The sequence below is a fragment of the Orbicella franksi genome, chromosome 12 (assembly GCF_964199315.1).
Source record: "Orbicella franksi chromosome 12, jaOrbFran1.1, whole genome shotgun sequence".
Classification (NCBI taxonomy): domain Eukaryota; kingdom Metazoa; phylum Cnidaria; class Anthozoa; order Scleractinia; family Merulinidae; genus Orbicella; species Orbicella franksi.
In genome coordinates this window covers 18,223,108-18,241,269 of record NC_138156.1, presented here as the reverse complement: position 1 = coordinate 18,241,269, position 18,162 = coordinate 18,223,108, and the positions used below count along the sequence as shown (strand labels likewise).

Genomic DNA, 18,162 nt, shown 5'->3' with positions numbered 1-18,162 from the left:
CTAAATATGATTATGTTCGACTTTTTAGTGTTGACTTTGAGCTTCCATTGCTGAGCTTGTTGATGAATTACATTGAGCGATTGTTGCAGCCCTTCCGGAGAAGGACTGATTACTAATACATCATCTGCATACATTAAGCAGTTTATAGAGCGGTTCCCTAACATCACACCTGGAGATTTGTTCTGTTTAAAATATTGCGGTAGATCATTCATAAATAACGAAAATAAAACTGGACTTAGGCCATCACCTTGTCTTATCCCTTTGTTACATGAAAAAAGTTCGGTAAGCGTGTTTTGATTAATTTTAACACAACTCCTAATTGACGAATACATGGACTTAATAACATTCAAGAATTTTCCTTGAATGAGTGAGTGAGTGAGTGAGTGAGTCAGTGAGTCAGTGAGTGAGTGAGTGAGTGAGTGAGTGAGTGAGTGAGTGAGTGAGTGAGTGAGTGAGTGAGTGAGTGAGTGAGTGAGTGAGTGAGTGAGTGAGTGAGTGAGTGAGTGAGTGAGTGAGTGAGTGAGTGAGTGAGTGAGTGAGTGAGTGAGTGAGTGAGTGAGTCAGTGAGTCAGTGAGTCAGTGAGTCAGTGAGTCAGTCAGTCAATCAGAAGTCAGTCATCGGTCAGTCAGTCAGTCATCAGTCAGTCAGTCAGTCAGACAGTCAGACAGTCAGACAGTCAGACAGTCAGACATTAAGACAGTCAGTCAGACATTAAGACAGTCAGTCAGTCAATCAACTTTTAAGACCGTCAGTTATTCAGGTAACTTTCATGCGCGTTCAAAGACTTATCATAACCATAAGGAGCTTCGATAGAAACAGGAGAAATTAGGAGGGAAAATGAAGTACCTGGTCCCACACGCAGTGACCGCTGACATGCTTCGCCGCAATTGGTGGACAAACAACTAGACAAACAAACGTATCGCGCTCAACAGACCCCAACACGTAAGCAATGTCCATAATGCTGAATGCTACCTAGATCTTCTCCCCTATTTGGTCACATTGAGGTCTACTCAGTCTTCCTTAACACTGAAGAACGAATAATTTTCGTAAGCCGTCTTAAATGACGAAGAGAAGGACAATGAACATGGAGCTCAACCAGAATGCTTTGGCCTATTCTGCCACAACCCTGGCAGCCACAATGATGAATTCTATATTCCAATTCTATTACGTGAAAATTTTTCTGAACGTATACAGGTGAGCTTAAAACACGATATATGCTGGGTTTCGTAAAGACTATACGTAAGATACGTTTTACTGAGGAACGAGAGACCGTAATGTGAAGCCCTCTTGGAAATAAGGCTTCCTGATCGGGCATGCACAAAACTTGGATTGGATCAAATCAGATTGCAGACTTGCATCCTATATTGGGCATTAAAAAAAAGTTCCTATTCAGTGAGATCAGAGTTGCTTCAATCCAAGTTTTGTTCCTGCCCATCCCAAATCTGAGAGGAGACAGGCATTTGTTCTGTATTACATCTACATCTACACCTACATTATGGGGGTCTTGCAAAGGGAGGCATGCTCCCATCACTGCAAGACATAAAATAAAAACTTGACACTTACGCAAATACTTGTCACCACCAATGTTTTGTATTTCTTTGTACCTTGTAACCAATAATGGGTTCCTTCATATAATCATGAACCAGTTGTGCCTAAAGTTGCTGACTATACTGATCAACTGTCACGTCATATCGTGAACCCACTGTCACAAAATCCAAACAGATTTTAACAATGCCGCCTAAGGCTTCCAAGTTTAAGAGTTGAAGTAAACAGTGACTGACACACCTTGTCAAGGTGTCCTGCAGTTAAAACAAAAGGAAAGCAATGTAGTTCAGGTTTAAGCAGCTGTTTGTGGGAGAGGTATGGAGGCAGGGTGGCCTTAAGGTTGGCACAGTGAACTCCGGATTGACTGGCGCGGGTGTGAGCCCTGGCTGCAATCATTTCATTGGGCAAGACACTTACAGTAACTCTCACATTACCTCTCTCCACCCAGGTGCATAAATGGGTGCCTGCAGCAAATTTAATCCTGGAGATAACCTTGCACCAGATTAGCTTCCCATCTAGGGGAGTAGAAATTTCCCAAGTCATTTCATGCAACAGAAATTGGGCCTGCTCCGGCTCTATGAGCCACTCACTGGTTTGACACAAGCTTTATCTCACTCACTCGCATGAAGTGACTAGGGGTATTTCTACTCCCCCGGGTTGGGATGCTAGTCCATCCCAGTGTTACCCCCAGCATTAAGGTTGCCAGTACTCATTTATATACCTGGGTGGAGAGATTATTGGCAGTGCGAAAGTAAACTGTGTTGCCCAAGAACACAACACAATGTTCCTGGCCAGGGCTTGAACCCGGACCACTTGATCCAGAGATGGGTGCACTAACCATGAGGTCACCCTGCCTCGTTAGAGGACAGGGTACTCCTCATAAACTCCTCTGCCATTTACTTTTATTATCAAAAATTAATATAAATTTTCTTTATTCGCACAATCATTTAATGATCAAGCCAGTTTCTGTGCATGATTGAAGATGTACAAGATGTTTTCTAAACTTGTACTAACAGTGAAACCCCGTTGATACGGTCACCAACTGGCCACAAAAATCTGGCCGTATCATTGGGGTGGCTGTATTAAAGGGTTTCTTAGGTAAGAAAGTGACTGACTGAGCTTTTCTTCAGGCCAGAAAAAAATTGGCCATAATAACAAGGTGGCCATGTTAACGGGGTAGCTGCAAGGTGGGACTCTACTGTATGTATTGTATACTAATTCTTTGTATCTACATCTTCATCTGTTGAATGTGAAGGATTTCAAACTACTGGTTCAATTTAGCTCAAATTGTGTTCCTCATTTGGAATGCCATCAATGACCCTTTGTTTGGATATTTCCAGGTAAGAGAATAAACCTTGGGCTTTCTTAGATTTGGTGGGGTTTTTTGTCATGGTTTATGTGTAAATGTGATGTTTTGAGCCAGTCTGCTTTACCTTATACAAAAATAGGTTCAATCATTAATGATTTGTCGTATTTTAAGCTATGAATAACAAAAATGTAATGACAGAGGTTTTTGGAATTAGCTAGTCAAGACCAGATACAGTGAGGGCACTCTTTTCCCAAGTTTGATTTGCATTGTTCAGTGCTAATTATCACATTTGTGTCGTTATGATCAATGCATGATCCATGACATTATTTGATGTGCTTTTCATTCTTGTCATCATTTTAAGGACAGTTCCACCTGGATGTTTTTAAGAAAAAGAAGGTTGGCTATATTTTATGGTGCCCCCTTTTTTGCAATTAGGTAAGCTTGCAACATATTTTAACATAGGTAATAAAAATAGTACACAAACTGTACATAGATTATGCAGGGTGACTGCACTAGTGCAGGGTGTACCTTTTGTATTCTGAAAGGATTTGAGGTTACCGTAATGGTAAGCGGTATTAAGACTAAGTTTGCATTCATGTCCTATTTCATGGCTTGTATGTGTTAACTAATAACTTGGTATGATGGGACATGCTTATTTGACATTTAATTTATTATCCCAATAATTAGCATTACTGAAGCCGCTAATACATGTGTGTTAATTATTTTTTTTTGAAGCTTTTTAACTCCTTGGTTTCCATGGACATGGTTTGGCTTTTCTGAAGATTGGGGAGTTGGCCTTCATCTTATGACTGCACTATGTTTTTACGATGGAATGTTCACATTTGGTATGTAGAAATTGTAGTCAAACCTCTGATCTTGTATTGATTAAGTAGTCACTCATTTTAGCAGGGAAGTTGGTCCCATGAAAGAGGTATTCAGCCTACCTTCATAAGCATGGTTTTAAATTCACCCAAGACAGAATGTTTTCAAGAGAAATTCTCATAATAATTTGATTGGGGTACAAGACGTGTGAATGTGGCCACAGCCCAAAAGACATTTAATTTCACATTTGTACTGACAGTTTTTTTTTCAAATACATCAAAATGTTTAGTTACTGTCTAGCTAAACACAAGCCAAGACCATTTATTAATTATCTTACAAGTGACATGTGTACGCACTGTACACAATGTACGTGTAGATGTCAGATATTGTATATTGGCAATATGAGTAGTTTTGTAATGTATTTACAAGTAATATAACTGACATTAAGCTTTTTTAATGCTATTTACTTTTGTTTTCATTTTGTTGTAGTGGTACTTGCCCAATGTGCTCTTTTTGCTGAGATTTCAACTGAACAAGAGGAAAGACAGACTACTCTCAAATATTCGTAAGAAGCTAACTCATTTAAGTTTGAGAAATTTGTTTAAATAGTGTTCTAAAATGTGCCATGCTGTAGTTGTAGTTGTCTTAACATGATCGAACATAGAGCATTATCAACTGGTTTCTTGAAAAGGAAATTTTCACTTGTTAGGAGTGTATTGGTAGTTGTGAATTGTAACAGGAATCTAACAACATACATGTACAGGGGATAAATTACAATGGCCTGCAGTGTAACATTCCATCTTGGGGGAGTAGCAATTCTTGATGCTGACCTCACTTATGCCTGGAAAATTGAATTTTTCTTTGTTTATAAATCAGTAATAAAATCAGGTCTAGATCTGTTCAGAAAAGCATTGTACGTTGACATGTATGTATATGTATGTATGTATACTTAATTGGCCACTCCCCATTAGGGCTTTTCAGGACCAATATAAACAAACAATGATAAATAAATATTCAACTAAACATAACTAGGTTAAGAATCCCAACAGGCGGGAGGCAAACCAGTAGGCTGTTTACAAGCGTAGCCGAGAAGTTGAACTCGGGGCTACGGAGAACAACATCAGCTAGCGGTCAGAACGGGATTTGAACCCGAGACCTACGGATTTCAAATCCGGCGCTCTAACCACTCAGCCATGCTGCCTCCTTTACATGTACATTGCATTGAATGGAGCTGTTCAGAGCACAGAATCAAACTTTATCAGAGTTTTGACTGATACATGTATCTGTTTTGGTCATCTTTCAGGCAAGTGGCATCCATTATTGGCACAACAGCTCTTTTAGTTAGTACAAATGTGTATCAGAATGAGGTAAGCTAGACCTAAATTATGAAAACAACAAAATACAAGCTTAGCACCAATATGTAGAATCTAGTCAGTTACTACAGCGTTCACATGGGTTAAGGCCTGGCTAAACAGATCCACATGTAATCACAAGTTGAACTGCGTCAAGTGCTCATCCAGACTAGCAAGTTCACTTGCAAGAGGATACAAGTTTCAAAATAAAATTATGACAAATGATGTGCAATCAACTTGCTGAGGAACTTCAGCTGTCTTGAGTGTGAATGTATGCCAGTTGAACTCATCAACACTAGATGAGTGTGGGGAATGTGCCTGAAATGCTGGTGGAGCAAGTTCTTACAAGCTGAGCATGCAGGGCAACCATGACAACCCAGTGAAAGGCAATCATGAGGCACCGTCACAGCAAAACGAGCGAAGTGGCCTGAACTCAAGAGGAGAGTTCCTTGCAGAACCCCACAGGCATAGTCAAACCTAATGCAGTTTGAACACTTGACTGTGTCTTCTTACGACTCTATTTAGAAAATCTTGGAGAACATGTGTGAAAACTATTATTTTATCTGCAATGTGATAATTTCTGGTTATACAATTTTTGTTATTAAACAGCAAAGTAACTTCCAGTTATTCCAAGCTGTGTGCATCGTCATTGCTTTCCTCAGCTGGTTGCTGATGAGGTACACTGGCATGAATGTCCAAGTTGCTGTGGAGGCAAGCACCACCAGCACTACACAAAATCAAGGTTCCATAAAAATTTATAAAAAGCATTTTATTTTGTAAAGGTACTGATAATTGAAAAGAGTGAACAATCAAGAGTCACTGATTCGTCAGTTTTAATTGCAACCACTCGTGTGTGAAAAACAAAAGTGTCAAGTTACCATTTGAAACTAACAAATAAAAATATCTTCATTGTTACATTTACCTGCAACAAAAACCAATTCCACCTCAAGGTAACATTTTCTCTGGTTTCAGTGATTTCTGTTCGTATTTCCACAGTAGAAATCTGTATTTGGAAACACCTTTTCTCCAAAAAAAAGATGTTCATTATACTTTCAGTTCCCCTGATTGTGATCCTGGGTGAAACAATGTGAAATGATACTAGTTTCTTCGCCATCTTGCCCAAGCGTGTTTAGCCAATGTCAACATCGGCATGTCCGAACTAAGAAGCGGCAATTGGATTGGTTTTTCATAGAAGCTTCAATATGATTGGTCTGAGACACATACATCGGTCCACCCAAAAACCATTCAATACATACACCTGACATGCTGCCTACAAGGTACTTTTTTTGCAAAAAAAAATAACTCAAAAATTGGATGATATATATTTAATACCAGAATGTAGATCTGTTGAACATGCTGACTATACAAATGTATACAGATTGAATTATGGATGCATGCTGCCTCTATTAATTGCACCACACAACTTTTTTGAGCTACATTATATATCTCTCATTTTTATGGTATTATTATTAATTGCTATAGTAATGATTGTTGTGTAACCGAGGGTTGGTACTTGTACCTGTAAACTGTAAGTTATGTTAAGACTCACAAGGCTCGGTCTGTTTGTTGTTTTAGATGGGAAGACTTCCAAAGATTCAGTTCCTCTCTTCACATTGTTGAAGCAAATACTAACACAAAGAAGCTTTGGTAACTACATTAGATATACATTAATTTTTTAAGTGAATCAAGTAATCAATGACTGCTAGACAGATGGCTATCAGAGTAGATGGTTGGGTAAGGACCAGGCAGATAGTCATATGGATGGACAGTAAGGCAAACAGACTGACAGACAGACAGACAGACAGACAGACAGACAGACAGGCAGATGGATCAGAAATAGGAAGGTTCAAGGAGTCAATACAACTGTGAAATAATCATTTGTTGGAGGACTGTTATAAAATTAATATTTAGTGTAAGGAGAATATAGTATGTTCAAAATTGTAAAAGTTCATTCTGTCCGTGCAATTGATTGCCATGTGTTGTTGAAAATGAACAATCAAAAGTTTTATTTGAGCAATGTGACTTTTTGAAAATTATGTTTGTCATTATTTTTGCTTTGCAGTTTGCTTTGTGGCTATGAATTTCTTTCAGGTAAGCATATCTTTATCATTTTTAATGACACAAAATGTTTTTGTCTGTTTTTGTTGTCTCTTTTGGTATTCGTGCTACACTAATTTGACTTAACAACTGAGGGTTATTTTGATGTATTATAATATTATTTTGGCGTTAAAATGCAGGGCTTTTTTTTATGAAGGAGTCAAGTTATAGAGCCATGATTGTTCATTAATTGGTAATAATCCATATTAATTTTTTCCATGCTAACATGAAATTATCTTTGCCGTTGCATTGCCATCTTCAGGTTTTTCATACTACATTTTGTAGCAACTTCTTCCTCATTTTTGCTGAGCACCTCATTGGACCTGATGTGATACCAGCTGTAAGTTATAGTAAGACTTATCATAAGAATTAAATTGAATAATAATTTATTGGTTTGGGGTATTCATTGGTTTGGAACTTTGAAGCAGTGAATCAAAGTTATGCAATCATGCACACAGTCGGACCTCTTCAACGGCCACCTTGGGGACAGAGGGAAGTGGCTGTTGTATAGAGATGGCCATTATGGGGAGACAGGGGTGTAACATGACACGGTCTGTTTTTTTCAACAACATTTTCTTTCAAAAATTGCTTATTTTGGCTTAAATCAAAATGTATCAATAAAACCGAAACTTCACAGAAACAGAGACCTCAATGGTGCCTGGTGCAGATCAAGTTTGCTGACTTTTTTCAATAAAAAGGGGTTTTGTATACGTCATTCATCAGCCACTGATTTTGAGAGGTTATTTTGGCAGTTGGAATGGGTTTTAGTGGCTATTGCCATTGTAGAGAGGTTAAAATAATAGTGAATGTATGGACTGTTCACCATGACCAAAAAAAGAGGCTGTTGTAGAGAGATGGCCATTAGTGGAGGTTCGACTGCATTTACAATAAGGACTAGAATCATGCAAGTGCCAACTGTACTGTTCAAGTGATGACCTTCCCTGGAACTAACTATATTAAGTCATGATATAAAATTATTCCTGGTTGCCAATTTGTTTTAATTTTATTTTTTCAGATCCTTTACAGCCTACTAACTGGGTCTGTTTTCTTGTTACCCAGGGTAAGTAATTTAACAATTAAGTTAATTTTTATGAATTTATATAACAAGCTAATTGCTTTTGATTTTTCTATTGAAAAATTTTGCATTAAAACACCTTAACATCTACAATGTACATCGAAAAGGGGACACCACTGTAATAAAGACATTGCATTAAGGCATACAGCCAGTACTAGCCACATTTCACTTGTAATGATCATTGGCAATTAGAAGATATATTTTTAGGCTAAAAATGGATTGCATCCCTTGGCAAATTGGTACAATTAATACTTTATAGCCCAGATATTGTAAAACAGTGTATTAACCCATATGACTACTTGTTGAAGTTAAGGTCTTTGTCTATTCTGTTATCAGTAAATTCCAGCAGGATTACTGTTGGCTGCATTAGCTCTTTGTGAGGCAGACATCTCCTAAAAAAAGACTGACAAAGCTAGTTCCTTAAGGGTGTCTTCCTTAGATGAAATGAAACCTCTACAGTAGACCAAGCCCTGAAACTACTACTTACAATAATTTTCCCTTGAAGTTCTCCCATACCGTAATAATGAACATACTTTAGACATGTTTGTTTTTGTTCCTTGCTGGTGGAAAGCTGATTAGGTTGATATTTACATTATGGAAGGAAGGAATAGTACTGTGATATAATAATTAATAGTTTGATTCTTTCTTAAATATCAGAAGGGCATTCAGCTAATTAAAAGTATTTTAAACTAAATATTAATTTTGCTGTTTTCAGCTACTTGTTTTGTTAACAAGCCCATTGTTAGCTAGACTTGGTTCTTACAAGGTCATCTTGTGGTCGTTCTATATAAAGGTGGGAATTGAACTACACTCAAGTAAACTTAACATAGTCTTTATTTTGCTTTATAATATAAATTTCACGCTTATATACTTCTCAACTGAAACTTCCTTCTTGTGTTGTGGATGGGATTTATTATTTTCTGATCATAAATTACGTCAACCAAACAAAAAGGAAGGTATCGCTTTGACAGAGATTTAAATTAAACAACCTCAAAATAGATTAACTAATTAAAATTAAGCTTTTTAAAGGTTTGGTTATTTGTAAAGGGACATTTTTATTGACTAACATGACTTTCATGTTACAAGTTTGGTTGAAGATTCTTTTATTTGGCATAATTATGATGGGATTGTGCAAATCTTGTTTCATAATTATTTTATTTCTTTTATAGCATTAATGTTGTTAATTTTATGTTATGTAATGAGTGTACATGTAAAGACCCGGTAAACACACACAGCCTTTCTGTACAACAGTTGATTGCGACATTGTTGTGCACACCCCATTCCACATGTTTGACCAACCCGCTCCCCCAGGGGGGTACTCCCAGGAAAATTGCATGGGAATAGGCAGCAGGCTTCCCAAAACCCTTACCCTATTTGAGACCAAAATGGCCTAATTAATCGATACCCTGTTTCTGACCAGAGCAACTAAAACCACTAATATTATCCTTTGGGCTGCACATACTTGTGTAGCCCATAGAAGGGAGTACCCCCAAGGGGCCAACCTGTTGCACCCTTCATCATCTTTATTATTATAATAGGGTGGCCAAACATGTGTGCAACATGCTGTCACCTTAAAACATTAATACATGTACATGCATGCAGAACCAGCATAATAAGCCATAAAATGCAATTTCTTTTTTCTTGAGAACATTTGAAATAGTCCTAGGCTTATGGTTTGTTAATTATCACCCTGTAAGCAGAGCCTTTTCTTACGGTAAATAATGATTATTATGCTTTTTTTTCAAAAAAGAGATCAAACAAAAAGAGATTAAGAGGCTCTGCTTGAAGGGTGGTTAAGTATATAATCGTAGTGTATTTTTAACCAAGCTCAGTTGCCCAGTCTTGTAGTCTGAGCTATATTAATGTTATATTTACTATTTGCCATTTGCTACTTTCAAAACTTGTAAGACCTGTCTAGTTTACAGTTACTGTAGTCTAACTTTTCCCCTTTTTTAGGTTTCACTACCTGCTATTGTCTATTTTGCTGGAAGAAATAACATTTGGATCTTGTACTTTTTTCTCATAATTGACAAGTAAGGCTTTGACCATTTAAAAAACAAAACCACAGTTTTTAATATTAATATTAATGATGCACAATCATAATACAGGTTAATTTCAGTTTCACAGTTTAAAGCAAAATTTTTATCTCAAAACATAGCTTCTCTTTGCTTCACATTTACGAACATCTGAATAAAACTCCAGTAGCTTTGGCTCATTAGCAGAAGTGTGTAAAACGTTTCAAGATTGTGTAATAAACTCCACTAAGTTTTCCTTTTGCATGTATATTTAATTGCAGTTCCCTCCCAGATGCCACATTCTCATTGTTCAATTTATCAGTCTCGGATATTATTGATCATGACATGGAAAAATACCAGAGAAAGTAAGTAAAGGATAGTCTGGAAGAGATTATAAGGTATATAGTTCTGATATACTGTAGACTGATTTCTCTGTTTTAATACCAATTTAGAACTATATCAAAGAATACAGGCATTTAAGTCAATGTATATCATCATTAACTCAGTAATACAATTATTACAGGGCTATAATTACCACAACCTGAAACTAAATGGTGTTTGAAACATGGTCTGAACTCGTGAATGACTTTTGGTTTCAATTGTGTACTAACTAAGATGTTGCAAGTGTATCAATTCAAATACTGACATTTGTCCCATTACTGTAGTGCACCTGTTTCATCGATGATATTCGGTACGAATGCACTGTTTACCAAGCCAGCTCAGTCCTTAGCACCTATGATGGTCGTACACATCCTGTCTTGGTATGGATACAAGGTGAGGCAACACTGGATGCAATCAATCTACAGAAAAAAGATCACATTGCATCAGACTTGTTAAGTAAAATAGCAAAATCGGCCATGTGCATTGTTGAGTCACAAGGACCAAAGCAGAAACTGCTTAGAGCCTGAGAGATTCCAGTAATGCTATGGTCACAGCTTTATGTCACACTCTATTTGCTTTACATACAGATGTTACTTGTCATTGAAAGTATTAGGATTTGCACCACATATTTTGTACATTACTTTCTTAATTATTAATTTATTTGGGGCAGTGGCTAGACCTTGCTTGGTGCCGGTCTAGAATGGAACAGTAAGGTGCCTCCTTCCCTCCACTAGCCTGGGTGTTTCTCTGTTTCTGTCTGGGTGTTTAATCGTTTCTCTGTGGATATTTTTTGCAGGAAACTCTGGGTGTAAATAAAGACAAGGCTTCTTCAGGTAATTAAATTCAGTACTTTTATGATTCTTTATATCAATTACAATTGCATCCAAATTATTAAATATAAGAGACAACATTTAATCACATTTCCAAATTTGGACAACAGAGTGGAAAATTATGATGTGCAGCAGAGTATTTTAGGTGAATTTCAGGGTGCTTGGAAATGTGATGAAATACTGTTTTTAGTGCTTGATATTGTACATCAAAATTTAATTTTGTCTTTAAGTTAATGTTATTAATTACTGTGTTTAACCAGTTATTACTAACATGAGTAAGTTCATCACAATTTAGTCATGGAATAAGCTGTGAAGCTACACCTGTCTCTTGGCAGTAATTAGTCATGGTGCAATTGGCACTGATTTAATTGCCTTAAATTCAACAGCTTTCTGACATTTTCACTTTACATAACTAGACACTAGAAAGCACGAGTGATCATAACAACGATTCAGTTGGTTATGTTATGGGTCCTGTTTTCCTTTGCTTTTCTCTTTTTTCTTTCCAGTCATTTTTTTTCGAACAAAGAGGGGCCAGATCTTAGATAGAAACATTTCTTTGTTGTCTTTGATAGAGTCATAAGCTCGTAATCATTAGGTGACCACATCTTCTTTGGAATTATCCTTATATGGCTGTTCTTTCTTTCAGGAACATCACCACAGCTTTTAGATGCAATGTTCTTTCTTTTGTGTCTCATCCCTCTTGTGATTGCCATTGTTCAAATCGTTTTCTGGAAGTTGTATCCTCTCAAGAGGCCAAAGAAGGCTCCAGATGGCTCCAAGATACTTGCATAGCAGCAAATCATCTCAAGAAGAAAGTGACCAAAACGTTTGCTCCAAAATTAGCTTCTTTTCAACTTACAGTAGTTAAGATTAATTGTTGAGGCCAGTTGAGTCACACACAAGCTTTGTAGTTTTGCTTCCATCTTCTTGTCACTTTTTCTCCATAGTTTATTTTAATTTTTATTTTGTCTTAGTTCTGGGTGGGAAATGAATTAGAAAAATTGAAAGTTTTAAGCAGTACTTTAGAAGTAAACAGTTCTTTAGAGGTAATCATTTAGCTCATGGAAAGTAGGAAGAGGATCAAGAGAATGCCTCATTTGCCTCATGCCTCATTGCACAAGGTGCAATTTTATGTGGAATAAAAGGGAGAGAAGAAAAAAAAAACAGAATTCATGTTCTTTTAGAGGAGCTGTGTTAAGTTATACTAACGGTATGTGAAACACATTGTAAGTATCACATGGGAAAGTCAGGAAACTATAGAGAAGATGTTTCACTCACTATTGTATATATCTATGTATGTTGTAAATTTGGGAGATAGACATTAGTAAGTTACAAAAGCTGACAGCTTAAAACTGTCACATTAAAGAAACAGTAATGTCAGTCAATATATGTTGTATTGTGCAGTCCGTCCTTCAAGTCCACATTCGTAACAGTGACTGGGTACTAGAACATAAGACTTCAGTAGGGTTTTGAAATGCCCTCCTTGATTACCTTGGTTCCAGGGGTTTTCTGTCTTTCATTTACTGAAGGGGAGGCAGTGGATGTAGAGAAGACAGAGAACCTCTGGGACCAGGGTGTTACACATTTTTTTTTCCTAGCAATTATGCCAGGGTGCTACTCCAATCAGTGCTAAGCCATAACTGTCCTCCGCTCTCTCAAACCCCCCCCCCCCCCCACCCACCATCCCTCAAACACACCCCTAACCTATGCTTGAAAATTGTTAGAACCACTTTCTACACATGATTGGATGTTGGCTAGGCTGTTACTGCTATGTTTGCATTTCATGCTTCACCAAATTGAGTGCTGATTGGCTCAAAATTTCTCAGTTGTGATTGGCCGGTACAGATCATGTTAGCATTGAAGTTATGACAGACATTTGTATTTGGCTGGCACAAGGTCTTACAGTCTTGAGAAGTCTTTGAATATAAGAAGGGCTTCAAAACATCCCTCAAGAATTACTCTTCCAATTACTCTCTCCCCTGCCTCTCCCCCCTCCTCCCAATTCTTGCCAATATGAAAATTTCAATCTTTGATTGTTTCCTACAGAGTTGAAAAGTTGTTTAATTTACCTCCAAAACATATTATCAGATGGTTGTGATCAGTGTTAGATTAATTAAAGTTGTATTATCCTGAATTAGCAGACAGCCTGAATTTGTTGTTTGCATAGGAATCCTAGGTGATCATTTCAAGCTGAACTTTGTCTGCAAAATGTTGATCTATGAAATGTTAGCAGTTTGCAGACTCAAGTGATCTTACTCTCGGGATGTAAATTTGTTGTAGTTGGGTTGTGGATGCATGGCCATTGTTATTCTTCTCAAAATCTTCTTTTCTGGCATTATCAGTGTAACAGAATAACCCTCACAGTCTTAAGTGCAATTGTAATTAAAACGTAATTTGGCAACTTTATTGTTCCCCCCTTTTTTTGAAATGTCCTTGATTTTTCTGACATGCAAAATTGCTATTGTAGAATCAATTTGATGTTTAAGGCCTGGGAGAGAGCTGAACATAGCCTAGTGCCTGCACATTAACTCTTGGTCTTGTTGTGTTAGTACAGTATGTCAAGGTTTTAAGCCGAGTGAGGCACATGAAACTAGGCAAATTCCTGATCATTTTGTTGTGACTGTAGCTAATTTACCTTTATCACCTTGAAGTTAACAGCTGTAGCGAGTTTATTGAGCTGCTGTTTCAAGTGTTAAAGTGCACCTAACCCCAAAATTTTTTTTTCGCTAAAACAAATCTAGACTTTATTTGAAGCATTTGGGCGAAGAAATTTTTGAATTTGGTTGAATCCTCGATTTTCTATGCCCTTTCAAAGTCGCGATTAAGTGTTTCACGACCGCGTTTTAGGGAGTCTGGGGCGGCGGTACCTGATGACGTCTACCCAGGAACCAAACACAATAGCGCCTCAGTCAACTCTCTGTATTTGCTCGAGAAAATAGAACGCAAAACTAATCGTTCCGATGTATTTTGGGACTAAAACGTCCACGTTTTGTCTCAGAATCATTTCTTTTTCGTCACTGGAGTCAGAGTTAAGTTTCGATTCGGAAGGCTCCGAAATAAACTTCGATCGAGCACGTTCGACAACTGTGAACTCACTGCTTAGAGCTTTGAGAGCAATATTTACAATATTTCAAGCGACGACGGGGAAGACGTCTTTGCGGACGAGCTGCTTGTATATTAGGAATGGAAAGCTAGATACGAAGTGGAGGAGCAGGCAAACGAAAAGCAGGAAAGAAAACTCAAGGACTGCTTTGGATGGTAATTTCGTCAACTAAACATAAGATTCCCATGCGTGTTTATAGCCCGTTTACATTTGTCCTTACCGAGAATGTATTTTGTCAAGGTTCTGTTAAATCCAGTTTGTGTTTTACTTTCAGTTGAATGCTTCATGTTTATAAGAGCGACGTACGTGTTGCAGTTTTCGAGACTTGATGACCTCCAAAACATTGGCTTCGATCGATTGAAAATCGTATTGTTTGGACCTGTATTTTTGAAGCTGCGGGAAGCAAGGCGGAAGGAAACATTTCATACAATTACCGATTTCACATTGTCACACGTTTTAAGTCGTAACTCCAAATAACCAATGTAAATTGTTCTCAAAGTTTGCAGTGAAATTCGTCGGATAAGCGAAAAGGATGTGTTCCCTAAGCGGTCCGCAGATAATGTTACGCGGTCATATTTTCGACGCTATTGCACAGAATCTTTGTCGCACTGCTGATTTCCAAACCTTCGAAAAACTCTGTGAGTCTAACAGTTTTGTTATCATGTAATTCTAGAGGATTAATCTTCGACTTTCATCTAAATCGAAAGAGAAATAAGTGTTGGTTAGCGGCGTACAGTTGCGACCTATTTACATATCAGTATAACGCTTCTTGATCATGACCGGATCACACAACTTTGCCGGTTATGTTATAAATATTGCGGGATTGGAAGATATAGGTTGTAGGTAGTATTTCTACAAATTGCTGGTTAGCTTTAAGCAGAAAATTTATGAAAATAGCGTTCGAAAGTCTGCGGAACAAATTCCAGTGAGAGTTCTTCTATGGTTCTCACAGATTCAGTTCGCTTGTTTCGGTTCGACAAAATCAACCATCGTTTACGTCTTTATTGCACCATTAGCCGATCATCGTCAGTAAATTGTACAGTATATCTTTCTTTAAATCTGGAATATTGCTGCCACAGCCGATAGCACCTCTGGAAGGCGTTTCTGCGCACTTTTCGAATGTGTATTGCACCATCCTGAAGGAAATGAGAGGAAATGAGATATCCAACCTTCCTGGGTAGACGTCACAAGAGCCGCTGGACCCATTCTCCTCAAACTCGGTCGTGAAACAAAATGGCGGTGTTTTGGAGCTATTTTCGAGATTTCGTCGTGGCACAGAAAATCGAGGATTTAACGGAATTCAAAATTTTTTTCGCAGAACTATTTCAAATAATAAGTAGATTCGTTCTAGCGAAAAAAAATTTTTGGGGTTAGGTGCACTTTAAGCCTTCGTCAAAGCAAAGTGCTTTCAGCTTGCTTTTTGGACAAGTTTGAGTTACTCTCAGATCAGTAGTAAACCTAGAGGAACCACACCCTCCTACTCCCACTTTCATTGCAAAACTGATGCCTGCATGGGGGGAGGTTCTTTTTGGGGCAAGAAAGTATGTGTACTTCTGGATCTTCCACTTATTGTGTGCTAAAGGCTCTTCTCATTGGCTGTACTTCCTCTTCCAACTAAAACATTACATGTATATGCCCACTGGGTGTTCTGCACTGTATCTTCTGTGTATTTATAAAATAACTTGCACATGCACAAGCAATATATGCAAGAGTATCACACTTTGAACTAGACAAGACAACAATCTACCCATCTGTTAGATAACCAGTTTTTGATACACAACAACTCTGCACAGCTTGTTTGGGGTACGGATAATCATTTACAAATTCTATATTTTTAACATAGTGTTTTGAAATGCAAGACCCCCATTTATTTTGTTACCTTCAGGTTTTCTGGCATTGTTTCTATCTTATTGCTACTCAGAATCTTGGAATATATCTAAAGAGCAGTTACTTTTCTGTGGAACAAAGTCACTTCTTTTGAGAGTGAAGTCACTTCTGTGTGGCATCATCTAACTTTTTGTGGGAGCAGACTAATGCTGAGTTATCTCAATACAGAGCAAGTGACTGGACAAGCGATCAGATGAGTGACTGGACACCAAGCATAATTGTTATAAATTTAGATGACCACCATTTTGCACCTAAAATTTAGCGCTGTACCTTTACCAGCAGCCTGGGAAATAAGACAGTTTATTCCCTGGGAGGCAACTATCCAAGATCTATGCTGAAAGATTCTGAATAAAAGCAAGTTCCCAGCTGTTTTCTCTAATATTTTTCTACCTTCCTGTTCTATACTGTAGAAGAGTTGTTTACACTTTTTTATTCGTTCAAAATATAGCATTTCAAAAAAGGTGACATGCTTGCCCTTACTTATGGGTGCTTCATGTGTCCTGCTTATTTGCAAGGAACACAATGATAAATGCATCTTGAAGGATTGAAAAGAACTGTTTTGCAGATGGTTTTCCGTCCAAAACCTCTTGCAGGACATAGCATCCATGAATTTTGACAAGAAATGACTCTTGTCTTGTATTTTACCACTACAATGGAAACCAGTGAATGTAAAATTTTGAGCTTTAGGTGTAGAGTTCGAAGTCTATACGTTTCGAGTTATAAAATGGTCCCTCATCTTCCCCAACTTTTCGCACCCACACTCCATCTCCAAAACATCCCTGATCATTCCAAATCAACATATAAGTTGATGAGTATGGTCCATACACAGTTGCATTTTTTGTGTTTTCCCATTTGTATTGCCAATACACTTCATCTTCATTGGCTGTTTCTGTTTTGGCAGTGTCAGAACTTTCTGTCTCCATGGCTGCTCCATCACCCTCTCCTCCCCCCTGTCGAAAAGCAACCTCCAGGGCATCATCTTCGTCTGCTTCTTTCAGACTTTCCTCCATAGATTTGACTTTGTGCGCCAACTTCTCATATGTATCTTGATATATGCTGAAGTTACCTGCTTGAAGCAGATGGTCCGCCAGCTCGGTAAGTTTTAAAAGTGTTTGTTTATCTTCCTCTGAAGCAGGATGTTCGCTGTTATCCCCGGAAACTTTTGCTTTCTTCGCCTTCAGCTGCCAGCGTGCACTAGCAGACGAACTTTTTCCGCGACCACTTTCCTTTCCACCAAGACGTCTGAGCGCTTTCAAGATTGTTTCCCCAGGTAATACTATGCCTAAAATCTCTTTCATTTTGTTAATTTGATCGGCTGGTTCATCGGCGTCTTCAAATTTGCTTTCATCATCGCTGATGTACTTCCGAAACTGATCACCTCGTTCTTTGACTTTCACCCAGTCCAGCGAATCCAGCCACTCATCACGAATCACCTCCTCTTTCTTCTCAAAGTAATTTCCCTCTGCATCAAAGTGGCCTTCCTCCATTTCCTCCTTCAAATTGAACGGTGTAATTTTGATTCCTTCGTCGAAGTCGATCGTTGCGTCTTCTTGACCTTCCAAATCCTCTTCTCGTAGGACATACTTTTCGTCGTCTTTAACTCCATCGTCATCATCACCCTCTTCATCGCTGTCCAAAGAGTGTGCTTTGACTCGACCCAAAGAAGATTCTCCTTGAATTTCTTCTCCATCTTTCTCAGCAAACTGAACTTTACGTTTCGACATCGTGCAAAGCTTAGCATTAAC

At 38.0% G+C, this 18,162-nt stretch overlaps 2 protein-coding genes across 3 annotated transcripts; one reads left to right on the top strand and one right to left on the bottom strand.

Annotated features, from left to right (window-relative positions):
- Nucleotides 1-1,061: 1,061 nt before the first annotated feature.
- LOC145464020 (solute carrier family 68 member 1-like) lies at nt 1,062-12,591 on the top strand. Of its 2 annotated transcripts, XM_081447829.1 has the most exons (17): nt 1,062-1,195; nt 2,802-2,886; nt 3,217-3,290; nt 3,591-3,700; nt 4,167-4,242; nt 4,981-5,044; nt 5,639-5,771; nt 6,605-6,676; nt 7,092-7,120; nt 7,389-7,466; nt 8,142-8,186; nt 8,917-8,994; nt 10,158-10,234; nt 10,498-10,581; nt 10,882-10,990; nt 11,394-11,430; nt 12,074-12,591. In XM_081447829.1, exons 1-17 carry the CDS (start codon nt 1,062-1,064, stop codon nt 12,217-12,219), a joined length of 1,431 nt encoding a protein of 476 aa, XP_081303955.1. In that variant the 3' UTR covers nt 12,220-12,591. The 2 variants fall into 2 exon arrangements, with proteins under 2 accessions (XP_081303955.1, XP_081303956.1); XM_081447830.1 differs by lacking the exon at nt 2,802-2,886 and having other exon boundaries at nt 1,115-2,644; nt 2,887-3,290.
- Nucleotides 12,592-15,917: 3,326 nt separating this feature from the next.
- LOC145464031 (CD2 antigen cytoplasmic tail-binding protein 2-like) lies at nt 15,918-18,142 on the bottom strand. The gene has a single exon (XM_081447846.1). The coding sequence runs from the start codon at nt 18,139-18,141 to the stop codon at nt 17,101-17,103; it is 1,041 nt and encodes a 346-aa protein (XP_081303972.1). The 5' UTR covers nt 18,142; the 3' UTR covers nt 15,918-17,100.
- Nucleotides 18,143-18,162: the final 20 nt, after the last annotated feature.

Coding starts and splice junctions, on each gene's coding strand:
- LOC145464020 (XM_081447829.1), top strand. CDS start 1,062: ATGACGAAGAGAAGGACAATGAACATGGAGCTCAACCAGAATGCTTTG. Junction 4,243..4,980: donor CAGACTACTCTCAAATATTC/GTAAGAAGCTAA, acceptor GTCATCTTTCAG/GCAAGTGGCATCCATTATTG. Junction 10,991..11,393: donor TGTCTTGGTATGGATACAAG/GTGAGGCAACAC, acceptor TATTTTTTGCAG/GAAACTCTGGGTGTAAATAA.
- LOC145464031 (XM_081447846.1), bottom strand. CDS start 18,141: ATGTCGAAACGTAAAGTTCAGTTTGCTGAGAAAGATGGAGAAGAAATT.